The sequence below is a fragment of the Hypomesus nipponensis genome, chromosome 15 (assembly GCF_054491055.1).
Source record: "Hypomesus nipponensis isolate SF chromosome 15, ASM5449105v1, whole genome shotgun sequence".
Taxonomy (NCBI): Eukaryota; Metazoa; Chordata; class Actinopteri; order Osmeriformes; family Osmeridae; genus Hypomesus; species Hypomesus nipponensis.
The window spans coordinates 7,423,731-7,442,025 of record NC_140375.1 but is presented as its reverse complement, the minus strand read 5'-3'; the positions used below and the strand labels follow the sequence as shown (position 1 = coordinate 7,442,025).

Sequence of the window (18,295 nt, the reverse complement as noted above, 5' to 3'; positions counted from 1 at the left end):
TCCCTCTCTCTCTTTCTAATTTTATCTCCATTTATTTCTCTCTCTCACTCTCTTTCGTCAAATATGTCAAAATCTGTCCAAATCTATCCAAATCTGTCCAAATATATCTCCATGTCCCTCAACTTTTAATTTTCCCTCTGTTTCTGTCTCTCTTTATCTCTGAATGAGATCTGTGTCAGAGAGCTTTTATCATTCTATTCAAGACTGATGGTGGTTTTTCAATGGCTAAATGTGTCACAGATTCCCTATAGGACTAGCTATCCTACACATAACTGGAAAGGAAGTAGGGCATGGCTGTGGAGCCTTGTCTGGAACTGACGTTCAGCAGAGATGTTAGCTGACTTCAAATAGTTCTCAGTGACGTATCGCCGTCCTGTGGTTGGACTGGGAAGGAAGCGTAGGAGAAGTGGCAGCAGGGGTCTGGAGGGGTGTCAGGTTCAGCCCCTCGGGAACACGACTACGTCTGCTGGCACCTCGCCCATGTGGGTTACCGTAATCCAGGTGGTTTTGAAGAGGCCGGGAAGGAGAGGGAAGGAGGGCTGGCAGGTGTTTGTGGGAATGTGTTACAGCGCTGACACAGTAACACAGAGAGGGAGACGGGGCAGTGGTCTGTGTCAGGAATATCTTGTTGCCTGTTCTGAGTTGATGAGGGTGACGTCCCATGGTATTTACGAAACTCTTGAGACATTTTGGGTTCAGAAGTTGATGCTTAATCACGTGACGCGTGAGTCAATAGGCAGTGATACTAATTTGTCACGTTTTCCTAATGACAGTCATAACAAGACAGTCAAGAGAGTCAAGCACACCCTGCCCTTAGGATTTTAGTGCAAACACACACACACACATAAATACACATGCACATACATACAGAAAGAAACACACATACACACAATTGGTGTCTTTTTAACTGACATGTTTTGGCTACACAACGTTGAAGTTGAATAAAGCATGCAAGATGTAAAAGTACAACACGGAAAAATAGAAAAAGGAGGGATTAGTGAAAAAAGAAGATAATGAGAGAGAGAAAGACAAAAAAAAAGATTTTAAACAAAACACACAACCTAACTATCTACCAGCTTTGGACAGCGGGAGTGAGTGGGAGGAGAGAAGAAGGAGGCACCCACAGGTAGAGAGAAAGAGGAGGGCCTAAAGGTGTCCAGTTACCAGAAGTGGCTGAGTTTTGTTTGTTGGCAGCAGTGTCATTTACCACAAATCCCAGAGGAGCTGTGTAGCGTGGAAACACATCAATATACGCCGACAACTCTGATTAGAGCCACGGGACTTTGCAGTCAGGAAAGTTTGGCAGCCCGCAAGACAGCTCCAGTTACAAAGCTTTTGAGTTAGAAACAAAGAACTGGGAAAAGGAAGGGGAGGAACAAATATTGTAAAGAGAAAAAGAGAGGGAGATGTAGAGGGAGTGAGAGAGAGAGAGACAGAAAGAGAGAGAGAGAGAGAGAGAGAGAGAGAGAGAGAGAGAGAAGAACTTTTTATAAAGACAGAGCTTTGGTGGAAGGTGGAGAAGTAATCTTGGGAGTTCCACAACCAGAGAGAGAGGGGGACCTTGCTTGTTCCCTGTCCCCATCAAAGGAGGTGTTTCTGGGCCTGCAGAGGAGCACCATGAGGGTAAGTGAAGCTTCCGCATAGGAACAACCGCCAGCTCAGACTGCGAACTGTCACACATTAGGGTTTAGAAAAGACACAGGTGAGGTAAGATGTCAGGTTTGGGCGAAACAAAGAAGGTTTGGATGAAACTTTTAGCAAGAAACAAAGAAGTCCTATGTGAAATTGCATGTTCAAAAATAACATTTAAAATAGGCTTTATGTGACATGGTAGTATAATCACATACTGTGTTAACAGTGTACGTAGTTATAATGCACAGTCATATGCAAGTCAAAGCTGTGTGGATGAGTGTTTAGGTTGCCGGGTGCCAGCTGTGTTTGCGTGGGAGAACGTTAGTCCGCCTGTGGCCATCCTGGTCACCTAATGAACTCTGACCAGTGACTGTTTAACAACAAACAACATACTCTGAGTTTGAAGGTGTACGTGTGTGTATCTGTGTGTATGTTTAGCATCCAGTATGTGTGTGGGCATGGGCGTGGGCATTTTGAAACGTGCAGCTCTCCAAAATAATTAGTTCGATGTTCTCATCTTATTGAACAATGGTTGCAGAACACACATACACACAAAAAGAGAGAAAGCAAGATCTTGGCAGACAAAGACCCATCATGCCCCAGATTCTCTCTGCAGAACCGGTCCCTGAGTGACCCAGTTGTGCTCCCATGCCACTACTCTACACACTTGGGACCGCCTTCAATATATTCAAATGGGAAGCCAAACTACCAAACTTACTAACAACCTAACTACTGCTACTGTACTTTCCTACTAACTTTCTAAATGTGTTGATTTACCCCCCAGTGCACATTTGTCTCTCTTATGGGGGTTCTCTTACCGCTTATAGGGGATCTGGGCCCATCTCAGCCCCAACCCTTCATTTCAAACACTGCTCCTTGTCTTGGCAGTACTCCTGCCAACATGCTTTATTGGGGGACAAACTCCACAATCAACTACCATCATGGGAACATGAGATAAGCAAACAGCCCGTATCAAACTCCACTATAAACAACAATCATGGGACCAATAGATGATGAACCTGGCTACACCTAAGTGCTTAGCGTTAACTGACACGAGGTATGATATAACTGCGGTTGGTGAAAATACTTTGACGTGGGTATCAATGTCACTTTTAAATCAAACTTTCACCCTTAACGTTTTTTTGAGCAACAATTTTTCTGTGTGGATATCTAGTTTAGCTTTGTCTTATGTCAGCTGGCGTCATGACTGGTTTGAGGAGGCAGAGCAGGTATTTGGGGAGTTCTGTATTTCTGGAAGGTGACCTAAGCCCTTTGCTGCACTCCTCCCCTAGGTTTGCATTCTTTGTTCCTGTTCTTGTTTGTTGTTTGTATGTCAGCTTGTTCCTCATCACACTGCTGTGTGCTGTGTGTGTGTGTGTCTTCTTCTACCAGTACTCAAACCCATATTCAAATGCAGTTTCGATCATTATGCAAATCCCATCCCCTGTGTTTGGCCTTGTGTAGAGAGCCTTGACTTTTTGGATCCACCCAATGTAACCACACTAAACAGACACAAAAACGATTAGATTTCCTCATCCAACCATCTCACATACATCAGAGTTTAAAAGATTTTCAGAATCACCGTACCTTATCAGACAGAGAAATAGATCAAGTCATAAGTAAGCTTGATATGGAACCATACAGCGTTTTAGACGGAACACAATATGATTGTCTGTTCTTACGTTACACCAGCAGACACTTCGAGGCTGCATGCAAACAAACCAGACAGCACCCTCTAGAACACACACAACCAAGAACCCTCCCTCTCTGTCTCCCTCACACCCTTTGTGTCAGAGCATAGATGCTATGTGTGTTGACCAGGGCAACAGCTTTGTGATCTTTCTCCTCTTCTCCCTCCTTACTCTGATATATAGAGTGCTGCTACTGTAGGTACAGTATACCGGAGGCTGTATCGTGGAGGCAGAACAGTAGAGGCAGTTTGGTGGAAAGAGCTGAATGGCAGTTCTGTCAGTGGACCTCTCTCTCTCCCTGTCTCTCTCCCTGTCTCTCTCCCTGTCTCTCTCCCTGTCTCTCTCCCTGTCTCTCTCCCTGTCTCTCTCCCTGTCTCTTTTCCTCTCTTTTTCTTCTTCTCTTTTCTCATCAATCTCCCTATCTATCTATCTCTCCATATCTCTCTCCCACTCTCTTTCTCTCTCTCTCTCTCTCTCTCTCTCTCTCTCTCTCTCTCTCTCTCTCTCTCTCTCTCTCTCTCTCTCTCTCTCTCTCTCTCTCTCTCTCTCTCTCTCTCTTTCTCACACACACTCTCCTTATCCAAAACAGCAGCTCGGTCAGAAAACCTGTCCATCCACATTCCAATCCCTCCCCGTGTGTGTATGTATGTGTTACTTTCTGTTGAACATCATCACGAGAACAGAACCGAATAACAGAAGTACTTACGCAGATTAAATTCAAGTCACTTCCACATTTGCAGAATCAATGTAAAAAAATTACAGTCAAACTGTATTGAAGTACTTTGTTACTTTATCCTTTTTTTGGCTGCTTACCATCTGGACAACAGTTTATTGTAACTGAACACTTGAGGATGTGTGGTGTGTATGTTTGTGTGTGTGTGTGTGTGTGTGTGCGTGTGTGTGTGTGTGTGTGGAAAAAGAGTGTCCATCTGTTTGTTTTTCTGTCCTTCCAATGAACAGCATGGTGATGAATTAGATTATATTATTATCGTGATGGTGAGTTTGACGAGATCCCTGTACGTTAGGTGTGTGTGTGTGTGTGTGTGTGTGGGGGGGGGGGGGGGTTCTGTGTGTGAATGCCTGACGGTAAACAACACTTGTTATTGTGCTGACAGAGAATCATTTGTTGATCTGTAATGACAGCCATGAGGCCCTGGTGACGTCACATGCAGAGAAGGTCACATGACTTGCAGTTTCCCTCTGGTCGTCCTATCACAGTGTGACTGGAGGTATTATGAGCATGTGCAGGCTTGCCAGGGACTACAACCTCCATCTCTGGGCCTCCAGCCTCTAGCCGTAGTCCTTCAACCTCTGTAACGGGGCTCAGTTGATTAATTTCAACTGCTAAAAGCTCCTTCTCAGAACAGAAAGATTAGATTATTTGTTCAACATCTAATTACAGAGTGTTCCTGCCTTACAGGAGGAGAAGGCTGGGCACATGGTTAGCTGATCAAATCAAAACTTGTGTTAATTATCATGATGCTAAAAATATTTGTTCTCTCTATTTGTGTCTTTCCCTTGGTCTCTCTCTCTCTCTCTTTATCTCTCTTCCCTCTCACCCCTACATCCAGACTGCTACCACAATTGCAGTATTAGAGAGTACTAGACCCCTGCATCCTACTGAACCAGGTTGGTGATGGTTACCTAACATAATTAAAATGCTATAATGTCTGAGTGTGTGTCTTAGTGAAGTCCAGATTTCCCACGCTTACATGGAGTAAGAGGTTCCTCTTTTTTCTCTCCTACAATTTCTCCTACATCCATCCCTCCCTCCGTCATTTCACCTCCCTTCTCCACTCCCCCCTCCCCTTCCATTCTATCACCATCTCCCTTCACCTCTCACTCCCTCCAAATCCTCCCTTCCCCCAGTCGTCCCCAGGCCCGGCAGACGCAGAAAGTCCATGACGGTCCCACCAAAACCCCAGAAGCCCCAGAAGGAGGGTTCAAAGAGCAAGAGGGTTGTGTTCACAGTCCTCACTGTACTGGTGGTACTGGGCATATTGGCCACAGCTATTTTCTTCAGTAAGTACGCTAAGGGAACTGTTGTATACTTCAGTTAGTACACTGGGGCAGTGGTCTTCAACCCTGGTCCTGAGGGCCCCCTGTTCTACTTGATTTAGAAGTTTCCCTGCTCCAACACACCTGATACACTTGGTTCAAATGGATGGGTCATTATCAGGGTTTTGCATGGCTTGTCAATGGCCCATTCGTTTGAATTAGGAATGTTGAAGCAGGAGTGGTCCCTGTGGACCGCTGCACTAGGGGATAGTTGTACACTTCATTAAGAATACCAGGGAACAGTGGTATACTTAGTTTTTAGTTCAAGAGAACAACATAGAACTTAAGAGATTCTCCACTCCTCTCCTCCCCTCTCCCCTCCCCCCACCCCCCTCTCCCCTCTCCCCTCTCCCCTCTCCCCTCTCCCCTCTCCCCTCTCCCCTCTCCCCTCTCCCCTCTCCCCTCTCCCCTCTCCCCTCTCCCCTCCCCCCACCCCCCTCTCCCCTCTCCCCTCTCCCCTCTCCCCTCTCCCCTCTCCCCTCTCCCCTCTACCCTCTCCCCTCTCCCCTCCCCCCTTTCCCCTCTCCCCTCTCCCCTCTCCCCTCTCCCCTCTCCCCTCTACTCTCTCCCCTCTCCCCTCTCCCCTCTCCCCTCTCCCCTCTCCCCTCTCCCCTCTCCCCTCTCCTCTCTCCCCTCTCCCCTCTCCCCTCTCCCCTCTCCCCTCTCCCCTCTCCCCTCTCCCCTCTCCCCTCTCCCCTCTCCCCTTCTCTCCTCTCCTCCCCCAGTCAAGCAGTTGATCGACAGCAAGTTCTTCTTCTGCTCAAGCTCAGTGAAGTTCATCCCTTTAGACCAGGCTTGTGACGGCAAGGAGGACTGTTCAGCGGGAGAGGATGAGAAAACCTGCGTGTCCAGTCTCACAGTCAACACCACCTTTCCAGGTAATACACACACACATCCACACACGTACACACACACTTGTACACACACAAGCACTGAGACGTTACTGTACAAACACTGAGACACAGAGAGATGCCATGAATACAGATACAGATACATAGACATAGATATAGATATATATATATATGTATTCAAGAATCTCTACAACCCCCTCTAGTGCGTCTCCTGGGCAACAGTAGTGTGCTGCAGGTCTACAGTTCTGGGCTGGGCTGGATGACTGTGTGTAGTGATGACTGGACCCAACAGCACACAGACACAGCCTGTAAACAGCTGGGATACACACAGTGAGTTCTGAACAAGAGACTTCTCTTTCTCTCACACACACACGCCCTCTCTCTCTTTCTTATTCCTTTTGTCACTCTCTCTTGTTCTTTCCATACCTCTCCCCCTCTCTCTACCTCCCTTCATAATCCAATGGAACGAGATGGACTAGTATTCCAATCGGGTTGAGACTGAACACAAAGATGTTTTCCTCAGTGACCTCAGCTTAAAGAGTTCCTGGAAGTGACAGCCAAGATGGCTTCCACTCAGGCTATTCCAAAGCCATGTGTGGTTACATATAATAGAATGTTCAGTTTATTCCACCTAGTTTCAAAGCAAGTTTGATTCATCGGGACAATTTTAAAACTCAGCTGTCTCTCCTCCCCCCCCCCCTCACCCCCCAGGACCCCCAGCAGCCGTCCTGTCCAGGTGGGGACCCTCTCCTCGGCCATCAAGACAGGAGTCTTTTCAAGCGTCATCGCCGCCTCGAAGACCACGCCCATAAACCTCTCTGTCACCCAACGGTAAGCAGCAGGGAGTCTGGGCGGCCTCGGTAACAGAACCTCCAGCCAGGGACTACAACCTCCATCTCTGGGCCTCCAGCCTCTAGCCGTAGGCCCTCAACCTCTGTAACGGGGCTCAGTTGATCAATTTCAACTGCTAAAAGCTTCTTCTCAGAACAGAAAGATTAGATGATTTGTCCAACATCTAATTACAGAGTGTTCCTGCCTTACAGGAGGAAAAGGCTGGGCACATGGTTAGCTGATAACAGTGCTATACAACATCATAGCATGGTCTAATGTTACAAAGGTTAGCTAAAAGAAGATAAAGAAGATTAATATTACTCCTGTCCGTATGGTGTGGAGTGCCATAGGCTGTTCAAACAACTAGTTCAACAACTCAGGCAGAGATGATAGACTGTCTAGATTTACCCCCTCCATATCTCTCTCTTTCCACCCTCTCTCTTTAGTTTATGTTCCCAACCTCTCTGTTTGAATTTGTACTTATCTCTCACTTACACACACACTAATTTGATCTTCCTCTTTATTTCCATAAATGGAGGTAATGTACATTGTAATATTTGCAGGAGACTGGAAACAACCAGTGTGACTGATCATGAGTTTGTGTGTATGTGTGTTAATACTGTTTTCTGTGTGTTGACAGCAAAGTGTGCTCCTCAGGGTCTGTGATCTCCTTGACTTGCTCAGGTAAGCCTGGTCTCTCAGATGGCACACACACACACACACACACACACACACACACACACACACACCCTCGCTTCCTCCACCAGTCATTGTGAAAGGAGTTTTCCTACCAGAGAACGTTAGAGAGTGGTCACTACATCAACATGGAAGAACACAGGTGCCAGCATGCCTGCTCTGACTCCTTGTCCCTCTCAGGACCCGTTAGGCAGGTTGACACCTGTCAACACACCAGTAGCAGGCCCACACATGTACAGCTAACAGGCCTGAAGCCTCCCTCCGTTCCCAGGCAGTCAGACAGCATGAGACAGGCAGGATGACATGCCTTCCTGACAGTCAAACACTAAGCCCAGGGATGTTCAGCGCCCAGAGATGTTGCTCGCATTCCCTTTACTTTCAATGTTAATTTTCCAGGTTGCGTACTGTGATAAATGTGCTGAATGTTACTTTAAGTGGTCAAACCTTTGACATTATTTTGGTCTTTTTGGTGTGTGTATGCATGTATGTGTGTGTGTGTGTGTGTGTGTGTGTCAGACTGTGGGCATGTGGGGATCCAGGAGCGTATCGTGGGGGGTTCTGACGCCGTCATAGAGAACTGGCCCTGGCAGGTCAGCTTGCAGCAGAACGGACAGCACTCATGTGGAGGCTCACTGGTGTCACCTCACTGGGTCGTCACAGCAGCACACTGCTTCTCTGGGTTAGTAGTCACACACACACATACAGCCACACACACACATACAGCCACACACACACACACAGCCAGAACACACACATACAGCCACACACACACACACACATACAGCCACACACACACACACAGCCAGAACACACACATACAGCCACACACACACACACACACAGGGTTGACATACACATATTCATATACCCAGACAGACACACACACAGAGGCAGACACATGCTCGCACACACAAGACATTCCACAAAAAAAAATTGTTTTCTCTGTGAACTTCACTTCATCCTTCCCCCACCTCAACTCGCTTTCTCCACCCCACCTCCTCCCCTCCCTCCTCCACCCTCCCCCTTTCCCCCTCCCTTCCCTATTCTCCTCCCCCCTGCAGGAGTAAGAAGGAGGTGAGCAGGTGGAGGGTGGTGTCAGGGAGGACCTACATGGGGACTCTGGGAGGCTCCAGTGTGGACAGGATCATCCTGAACGGAGAGTACCGCCCCGCTGTCAACGACTACGACATGGCCATGATGAGGCTCAGCAGCCCCATCGCCGTGGGAGGTAACCATAGCGACGTACTCCTCATCACTGTTGAAGGCTCCCATAGCAACACACGCTTTCTCATTGTAGAAGGTTCCCATAGCAACAGTCTTCCTTGTTGTAAGATAGAGTTGAACTTTAATGTATACTGACTTCTAGTGGTCATAGTGTATAACAGACATGTTTCTATGAACCTTGTTTTAATGGTGGGAAGCAGGGGCGTCGTTGGACCCTTTTTACTGGGGAATAGAGAATAGAGGTAGGCTAAGAAAACATTACAGAACTAAAGATAGTTTCTAAATGATAGGCCTACCGATCATTTTATTTTGACTACAACATAAAAACAATATTACATGAAGCGCTCAAATGAATGCAAAAAAATGTGCGCGCTAGCATTTACTATTGATGTCCCTGGCAAAGCTGATATCAAATTTGCGTCCCTGAACTTGTGTATAGTGGGTTAAGCAAGGGGAAAATGGATATGAATGGGGGGCCTGTGCCCCAGTAGAGTTTTATGTCTAACAACGCCTCTGGTGGGAAGCTAATTCTTTCAAAGAAAATGACTCCTGTGTTTGACTGTAAGTGGGGACTACAGGTATACATTCCCAAATGACTGAGTTAGCACTAAAGATTAAATACTGACAAAGATGTACCATTGTGTATTTGTAATCATCATTGTGTGTTTATGAATATGTAGAATTAAAGTGTCTTTGTGAAACCCCATGACAATCATATGTAACACGTGTGTGTGTGTGTCCCAGGGTCCCGTCTGCCAGTGTGTCTGCCCCCCAAGGATCTGTACCTCCCTGCTGAGGCCTCCATGGTGGTGACAGGCTGGGGATACCTGGAGGAGAAAGGTGAGCAACCCCCTCTGCCTCATCATCACCATCATCACCATCATCATCATCATCACCATCATCTTCAACACCATCATCACCATCACTATCTTTCTTCTGATCATCTCCTCCCTCCAGGGAAGGTATCTCCAGTGCTCCAGAAGGCCAGCATCCCCCTCATCTCCCCGTCTCAGTGCTCCAGTCCCAACGTCTACGGCCCCGCCATCACTCCCAGGATGCTTTGCGCCGGCTTCCAGGAGGGCAAGGTCGACGCTTGTCAGGTAAGAGGACATGCCCCCCCTCCCCCACACACACACGGGCGACAGGAAGTTCCTGCACCATTAAAGACCACAGCCCATACCAGGAAATATCTGATCCTGCTGACCTGTGACCCTGATGCTGCGTCTCTAGGGCGACAGTGGCGGACCCCTGGTCTACCTATCGGGGCGCTGGAGGCTGGTGGGCGTGGTCAGCTGGGGGGTTGGCTGTGCGAGGGCGGGCCGTCCAGGAGTCTACTCTAAGGTGGATGAGATGCTCAACTGGATATACACGGTCATGGAGGTGAGTGGAGCTGTGTGTGGGGGTCTCAACATTGTTTGCATTCACATGATCAAACAATATACACATGACATGTAACAATGTTGTTGTCATTCAGATATGACCGACAATATTTTGTTGTTGACAATACCGGTTTTGTTTTTATAGGCAAACTCTTGAAGTTCCTCACCATGATCTACTACAACTGCACTGGGCGCGTGTGTCTCAGAGAGAGAGAGTGAGAGAGAGAGAATGAAAGAAAAATGGAGAGTGAGGAGCACTGAGAAGACAAGAGACAGAAATCTTCAGAAAACACACAAATACAACACACTCGCTCTCATTGGTTCATTCCATGTAGTTGTAGGTGCCATCTCAGGGGACCATGTGGTCGTAACACACATAGACACACACACAGACATACACACAGACACACACACCTGGTATTAGGGATCACGGAGGCGACTTGAGGAGTGGGTATACTTGTTGTAACAGGAGGTGAACAGCGTTTACTTTTACACACGTGCAATTTGACCGTTTCTTTGCATTTTTGGTGATTGATGAGGGACATGTGTACTATATACTGTTGATTGCACTCACACATCAAGGAGTGAGTGGTGTATTGTAGCTATTTTAGAGAGAAACCAGCCATCCTACTTGATCTTGGGAGTGCAAATGTATTCCCCGTTGGATTCATTTAACTTGAATGAGTTGTTAAGTGGCCAAGTTACCAGTTTCCCCACAACACGTTGACTGAGCCGTATATAGTACATATCCTGTACCATACTGGACCACACTGCTGAGCTGGCTCAGCTAACAAACACTGACCAGCCCTGTGATCAGCTGTCTAGCCACACCTGTCTAGACCGACCGACTGTCGATCCACAACCCTGCCAGTCCCATCAGCTGAAGACACTCCAGTCCAGGTTTTGTGCCACCTCAAGTTTTCAGCCTGTTCTGGATCTGGACCTCACAGTTTTGCTGGTCCATTGAGTGTAATTGTGAAGAGATAATGATTTATTGTATTTTTGTATATATTGTATACTTGGTGGTTGACTGTGTAAGCTGTTTGAATGTAAATAATTGATTGGTGCCATTGTTTCTGTACTTGTAAATATGATATTACATAAAAATGACAATAATGTGCAATAAATGCCTTGCTTGGACTGGCCTGGCAGAAATCTGCTGCTGTCACATCTCATACAGATTCATCCAAAACACAAAAACACAAGGTAGGTTTGTAGAAACTGGAACTCTTTATTTCCTTTCCTTGAGAGAACTTGGCTGCCATGGCAAACAGTACACACTGGCCAATAACATAACGAGGAACTGACAAGTGGGACTGAACAGGCCAGAGGGAGCCAATGAGCAGTCAAAATGTTGGGCAGCAAAGGCCCATGTAACCAAGGACAGTGAATGGAGTCGTACTTTAGGTCCCATATATAAACAACACTTATCTCCTATATCCTAGCTCCATAACATAACATGGCCAGGTCTTGTATTGCATATATATCACCCTTCCTGGCTAGCTGCCTAAGATCATTCCTCGACATTCACTTGATATCAGCAGAAAGCTCTGAAGGGATTAAGATGTGGGTGATGACCTCATCAACATGTGGAAGCATCCATCAAAAAATAACATGATTGAAAAGCTAGCCAATCGGACCCATACAATCAGAACTCATCGACTAATCAGACAAACACAGTGCACAGCCTGGTCGGGTTGCCGGCTATCTCTGTCTACGCCTGCTGGAGCCTTTGAACGGGTCAAACTCCTCCTGGGAGAATGAGACAGAGAGACAGCCATGTTAAATGACACGCACATGGAACTAACACACACACACACACACACAGTAATCTTACCTCATCAACATCGTCATCAAACATCACTCCCCTGTTAGACTGGCTCTGGCTCTGAGTGCTCCTCTTACTGGACACTGAGGAGACTTCCCTGTAGAGGGAGGGGGGGGGGACAGGGAGAGAAAGAGAAAGACAGGAAGAACCAAAGGGAGAGAAAGAGAAAGACAGGAAGAACCAAAGGGAGAGAAAGAGAAAGACAGGAAGAACCAAAGGGAGAGAAAGAGAAAGACAGGAAGAACCAAAGGGAGAGAAAGAGAAAGACAGGAAGAACCAAAGGGAGAGAAAGAGAAAGACAGGAAGAACCAAAGGGAGAGAAAGAGAAAGCGAGAGGGGGAAGAGAGAAACAGAGAAACGGAAAAAGAGTGAGCATATAGGTGATGGAGAGATGGAAAGAGAGAAACATCTGGATCCTAGATGCTTATTTAAACAATACATTGAAATCAAATACTGAACCATAATGAAACCCATACACCATAATAACACACACAGACACACACACACCTTACCTCTGAGTTGGTCGAGCTTTACTCACAAAGGACACATCGTCGTCATCATCATCATCATCCTCAATCTAAACAGAAACAAGAAGAGATGAAGGAGGAGAGATGGATGGATGCAGCGGAACGAGAGAACCTATACTCAGGCTGTCACACTGATCACAAAAGGGAGGGTGAGATGTGGTGAGTGTGTGCGTCTGTGTTTAGACGAACATCATCTGTGTAGGACTTGGCTGTGGTCGATGCTCTGGCAGCTCTACTCGATGGAGCTCGGAAGGCTGCAGAGAGAGAGAGGGATGGAGAGAGAGAGGGAGGGAGAGAGAGAGGGAGGGAGAGAGGGAGGGAGAGATGGAGGGAGGGAGAGGGAAGGTGGGAGAGAGGGAGGGAGAGGGTGGGATGGAAAGAGAGGAATGTGGAAATGGAGAGATGTGTTGTGTGAACTAAACGGTATGACACACCAAACTCTGGTCCACTGCTGCGAGGTGGACCACTGACTCACCCTCCATGATGCTCCTGCTCTGGCTGGGGTTCCCCCCCACAGCCTTCTGGGAACGACCTCGTCCTGCTGGCTTTGGTTCCGCCGCAGCTGCGCATACGCACACACACACACACACATACTCATTTTTGGGCCGGTAAACTCACACTGTTGACACACAATCACACAGCAAAAACACACATGCCCCCTTACGAACAAGCAACTCACCCTTCCCTCTCCCCCGGCCGACCCCCCTTCCCCTGGTCCCCCTTCCTCGCCCGCGTGCTGGAGGGGGAGGGGCTAAGTCCTCATCAGAATCCATGGTAACGTCGTCGGGCGCGTCTGATAGGTCCGGGTCTCGGTCGTTGTCGCCTCGTTCCAGACGGTGAGCTTTGGCTCTGCTGAGGGCCTGGAGAGGAGACCGATCATGATCTGTGTGTCGTTTAGAATTGAGTGTCTGTGAGGGTCTGGTTGGGTATGCCTATGTTGTATGGTCGCATTTCTGAGAATGTCAGTGTGTTTGTGAGCGTGTGTGTGTGTGAGTGTGTGTGTGAGTGTGTGTGTGTGTGTGTGTGTGTGTGTGTGTGTGAGTCTCACCTCTCTGACCTCCTCATCCTCCTCAGCAGTGTTCTTCTTGGAGTCTCTGAAGCGCTGGATCTGAAGAGGACAAGACCGGTCATGTCTCCTCCTTCTCCCCTCCATCTTTCCTTCACCCTTTCTCTCCTCCCCTCCCAACTCTCCTCCATCTCTCCTTCATCCTTTCTCTCCTCCCCTCCTTCTCTCCTCCATCTCTCCTTCACCCTTTCTCTCCTGCCCTCTCAACTCTCCTTCATCTCTCCTTCCCTCCATATCTCCTCCATCTCTCAACACCCTCCCTTCCCTCCTCAGTCCCGACTCCCCCCCCACCCACCTCTGAGTCCATGTCCTCCTGGGAGGTCAGTCCTCGGGTCTTCAGGTGCTGCTGGGTCTTCTCCAGCTGGTAGGAGACCAGCTCCTCGATGGCGTCCTTTTCCTCCTTGTCTACAAACTCCTGCACCGCCTTCCCCATGCTCTGTGCTGTCAGCAGGGACAGCTGCACCGTCTGCACACACGCCACACAAACCACAGGCCCACGCACCACACACACACACAATCTGTAAATGTGCCAAAAACGAAGCAAGTGTTTGTGTGCAACATGTGTGTGAGTGTATTTACCCTCTCGGCTGTCTGGAAGTACTCTTTCACTAGATCCTCCACTCTCAGACCATCTACAGACGTTCTGGCCAACACCTGCTTAAAGTCAATCTGATCATCTCCTGTACACACAGACGCACACACAAGTTTAAGCAAATGTGTGGTGTTTGTGGTGATATCCTATGTATCTTTTTGTTGTGTGCGTCTTTACAGACTGTAAACAAGTGTTTATAAGCGGTGTGTGTGAGTGTGTGGACCTTTGGCGTTGTCCTTCTTCTCTCGGTGTCGGAGGAAGTGAATGATGTCTTTGGGGTTGGCCACGCGGTCCACAAACTTCTGACTGAAGCGGTTGGCGTTGAAGGCCTCAAAACCCCCGGAATAGTCCACCTGGGGAGAGAGGAGCCTGTATACTGGAGCAGAGGCAGGTGTGTGTGTGTGTGTGTGCATGTGTGCGCGCATGTGGGTGTGTGTGTCTCACCCTGAGTCGTATGAGCGGTTTCTCTGGGGTGAGGGGGCTTCCCATCCTGTCTCTCTCTGCTTCCTCCAACATCTCTTCAACCTGACACACACACAGACACACACAGACACACACAGACACACACAACTCAGTCACAGGGACAGCTTCAGCAGGTGACACATCACCTTAGCTGCAGTTCACGTGTAAATTAGGATAAGATGGAGACTGTGTGTGTGTGAGTGATTTTGCATGTGTGTGCACTGGTGAGTGTGTATGAGACTGTGCGTGTGTGTGTGTTATGGTGTGTGACCTTGCTGCAGCAGAAGTTCTCCACGCGCTTGGTGACCTGGGGCGTGTCCGGGGTGAAGAGGTCAGGGTGATCTGCCAGCTCCACGTCCTGGATGAAGAACTGTCGGACGGTCTGCAGGGGGATCTTCTGGAGGTTCATCTTACGGCCCTTCACTCTCAGCAGGCCAATGTGCCTGCACACACACACACACACACATGAATAACTGCGGGTATGCACCTGTATATTAGTACGTATAAATACAAGGATATGCATGCATGTCCACGTGTGTGTGTGTGTGGGTCCAAGGATGAATATGTGTGTGGTTTGGATGTGTGTGTGTGTGTATAAAAGTGTGCATGTTCACAGTATACGTGTGTGGTTCTGATGCCTGTGTCCGTGCGCGTGCGTCCATGTGCGTGCGTGTGAGAGCGTACTTCTTGACGGCCTCCCCAGGAGAGAGGGAGGTGACCACGGAGCTGCCGGGCTGCGTGACGTAGAACAGCTGCTGCTCGTTCCTGCACGGCTCAATCAGGCACTCGTGCTCGTGCCCCCACACCACCAGGTCCAGGAAGTCATCCAGGAACTGCTCCGGGATGTAGTTAGTGGCCCCGTGCTTACTCCTGGAGAACACACACATACACACAGATACACAGAGACAGGTACACACACACAGATACACAGAGACAGGTACACACACACACACACACACAGATACACAGAGACAGGTACACACACACCCAGATACACAGAGACAGGTACACACACACACCCAGATACACAGAGACAGGTACACACACACCCAGATACACAGAGACAGGTACACACACACACCCAGATACACAGAGACAGGTACACACACACACCCAGATACACAGAGACAGGTACACACACACACCCAGATACACAGAGACAGGTACACACACACACACACAGACACAGGTACACACACACAGATACACAGAGACAGGTACACACACACACAGATACACAGATACACAGAGACAGGTACACACACACCCCCAGATGCACAGCGACAGATACACACACACACACGCAGATGCATACACACATTTAGACCTCATTGTATTTTGTGGTTACATTTCAACAAAGACTCTCTCAACACACACACACACACCTGTTCTGGTGGATGGTAAAGAGGTTAAACCATTTGTCCTGGTCCTCTTTAGGGCGGAGCATGGTCACCTGGTTGTTGACAAACATCCTGTACAAGCGCTCGTCAGGGATGGAACCTTTAGACAGGGAACACAAAAGCATCACTTCCTCTGACAAAGGAAGTTATGTTTTACATCTTGTAACATGCAATCAAACACACACACACTCACCAATGCCATACAAAGCTAGTTTTGTGCTGCCTTTCTGGAGAAGGACTGGACTTATCTCTATCCTCTCTACCGATTGGCTGCGGCCAAAGTGATTGACAAGTCCAGCAGAGCTAAGCAAATCCAACGCACATAGGCCGTCAGCCTGGAATACAGAGACACACGTTACACACACACACAGTGAATATTCCCAGTTGTTGGTACTAAACCATTGCGATAGCGCTTACCCCTGTGGGGTCGTCATGGTTACCATGAACACTAAATACAGGAATGGAGATGTTAAGGTTGTCATCCTCATAGTTGACCCAGGGGAACCTGCACACACACACAAACGCAAAACAACTTAGTATATATTTGAACATGTCTCGCTCAGAATTTTGCAACATAACATATAGAATGTGAGAAAGAAGAGATACAGACAGACAACCAGACAGAAATACAGACAGACAACCAGACAGAAATACAGACAGACAACCAGACAGAAATACAGACAGGTACTGACTTGCTGTTGCTGAAGTTGACCGCCTGGTCGCTGAGGATGTTGAAGAGGATGGGGCTGTCTCCCATGCAGTACTGCCTCAGCAGAGAGATACAGGTGTGGAGGCAGCGACGAGACGGCTTGTTCTCATGAAACAGATCCCCCCCCAGCAGGATGAAGTCCACCTGGAGGGGGGAGGACAGGGAGGAAGGGGGGGAGAGATGAAGGGGTGGGTTTGTGAGTAAGGAAACGTGAGTGAGGGTTCACCAAAAGGGTTGTACTCTGTCTCTCTATTTCTCTCTCTCTCTCACACACACACACACATACAGGCACTCGTATACACAGACACCTACACACCTGGTTGGTTTTGGCACATTTCAGGATCTCGTCCAGGGTTTGGAAGGTGTCGTTGGCGCGTACAGCATCTTTCTCCATGTAGCCTAAGTGAATGTCTGTGGCTATAAGGATCTTAAAGGTGTCCTCATCATCCCTGATAACCATGACGATAATAATCACATTATGAGAATTACTCTATGATAAGTGACAGAGAACAGGATGATAATGGTTTCTAGAAGACTTACATTGTGTTCTCTGACGTCATGTTGAGGGGGAGGACTGAGGCGTCTCAAATGGTTTCATACAGGGTCTAAAGGGAAGAGGATGAAAGAGAGCAAGTTAAAGGTTTAAAAAAATAACGATAGATATTTACCACTATTCAATGTGTAGTTACTCTTCTTGCCTTGCCCTACCTACTCCTGCGGCATTAATGACGCTAGCTACACAGCTAGCTACTCAGCAAGCAGACAAGACAGATGCAGATTAACCTGCAGTTAGCTTGTGAAATCTTAACAAGCGTAAGGTCAAAGGTCACAGCTCAATCTTTCTATATCATACCGAGCAAGATGATGATTTCAATTTATAATAGCAGGTCTACTATCATTACAAACGATTAGCATTTTGGAATTGCAGTTAGCTTTTCGCAACTTTATAAAAGTATGACTGTAATTATTATAAACTGCATTGATAACTGCACAGTGATTGTTAGAGCTAACCTTTTAGCAAATAAAATACAAACGTACAGAAGTAGCGTTAATTCGTTCCTTAACCCTGATACTATTTACCCCTGACCAACATGCAACCCCATCCCAACTGCTTGCCTATGAAGTAGACAGGCACCACGTGTAAAGACTAATAAAGAAGTCTGCCTCATGTATTTACAGTTAACATTTGACGAGTACCCACCACTTCACAAAAGCCCAGTGGTCGTCCCGCTCGTGTGTTATGTGAGAAATGTGCTGCTTGCTTGTATGAACCGCCCCCCACGTAACGAAGCCGCTGGAGAAATTCTGACAGGGAGTTGTAGTTTTCTTACCAGTAAATGCCAATACAA

At 47.7% G+C, this 18,295-nt stretch overlaps 2 protein-coding genes across 5 annotated transcripts; one reads left to right on the top strand and one right to left on the bottom strand.

The window, feature by feature from the left end:
- The first annotated feature begins 1,063 nt into the window (after nucleotides 1-1,063).
- On the top strand, nucleotides 1,064-11,521 carry tmprss4a (transmembrane serine protease 4a). The gene is made up of 13 exons (XM_084674360.1): nucleotides 1,064-1,623; nucleotides 4,895-4,952; nucleotides 5,193-5,345; nucleotides 6,107-6,259; nucleotides 6,436-6,562; nucleotides 6,944-7,063; nucleotides 7,704-7,747; nucleotides 8,276-8,438; nucleotides 8,821-8,987; nucleotides 9,728-9,823; nucleotides 9,941-10,083; nucleotides 10,214-10,363; nucleotides 10,508-11,521. The coding sequence occupies exons 1-13, from the start codon at nucleotides 1,618-1,620 to the stop codon at nucleotides 10,517-10,519; spliced, it is 1,392 nt and encodes a 463-aa protein (XP_084530486.1). The 5' UTR covers nucleotides 1,064-1,617; the 3' UTR covers nucleotides 10,520-11,521.
- A 52-nt stretch (nucleotides 11,522-11,573) lies between these two features.
- Nucleotides 11,574-18,241, bottom strand: mre11a (MRE11 homolog A, double strand break repair nuclease). 4 transcript variants are annotated; one of them, XM_084675153.1, is made up of 20 exons: nucleotides 18,148-18,241; nucleotides 17,487-17,551; nucleotides 17,263-17,395; nucleotides 16,930-17,090; nucleotides 16,655-16,742; nucleotides 16,431-16,572; nucleotides 16,223-16,337; nucleotides 15,522-15,707; nucleotides 15,109-15,280; nucleotides 14,820-14,900; nucleotides 14,599-14,728; nucleotides 14,363-14,463; nucleotides 14,079-14,249; nucleotides 13,766-13,825; nucleotides 13,397-13,577; nucleotides 13,193-13,279; nucleotides 12,907-12,971; nucleotides 12,703-12,767; nucleotides 12,200-12,287; nucleotides 11,574-12,114 (listed from the first exon to the last, which is right to left on the bottom strand). In XM_084675153.1, exons 2-20 carry the CDS (start codon nucleotides 17,504-17,506, stop codon nucleotides 12,067-12,069), a joined length of 2,094 nt encoding a protein of 697 aa, XP_084531279.1. In that variant the 5' UTR covers nucleotides 17,507-17,551; nucleotides 18,148-18,241; the 3' UTR covers nucleotides 11,574-12,066. The 4 variants fall into 4 exon arrangements, with proteins under 4 accessions (XP_084531279.1, XP_084531282.1, XP_084531281.1 ...); XM_084675156.1 differs by having other exon boundaries at nucleotides 18,063-18,148; XM_084675155.1 differs by lacking the exon at nucleotides 18,148-18,241 and adding an exon at nucleotides 17,985-18,125.
- Nucleotides 18,242-18,295: the final 54 nt, after the last annotated feature.

Excerpts from the sequence above, each read along its gene's own strand:
- tmprss4a (XM_084674360.1), top strand. Across the intron at positions 6,563-6,943 it reads AAACAGCTGGGATACACACA|GACCCCCAGCAGCCGTCCTG; the intron begins GTGAGTTCTGAA and ends CTCACCCCCCAG. Across the intron at positions 7,748-8,275 it reads GATCTCCTTGACTTGCTCAG|ACTGTGGGCATGTGGGGATC; the intron begins GTAAGCCTGGTC and ends TGTGTGTGTCAG.
- mre11a (XM_084675153.1), bottom strand. The coding sequence starts at position 17,506 with ATGACGTCAGAGAACACAAT. Across the intron at positions 13,578-13,765 it reads AGGATGAGGAGGTCAGAGAG|GCCCTCAGCAGAGCCAAAGC; the intron begins GTGAGACTCACA and ends TCTCCTCTCCAG. Across the intron at positions 13,280-13,396 it reads CGGCCGGGGGAGAGGGAAGG|CTGCGGCGGAACCAAAGCCA; the intron begins GTGAGTTGCTTG and ends GCGTATGCGCAG.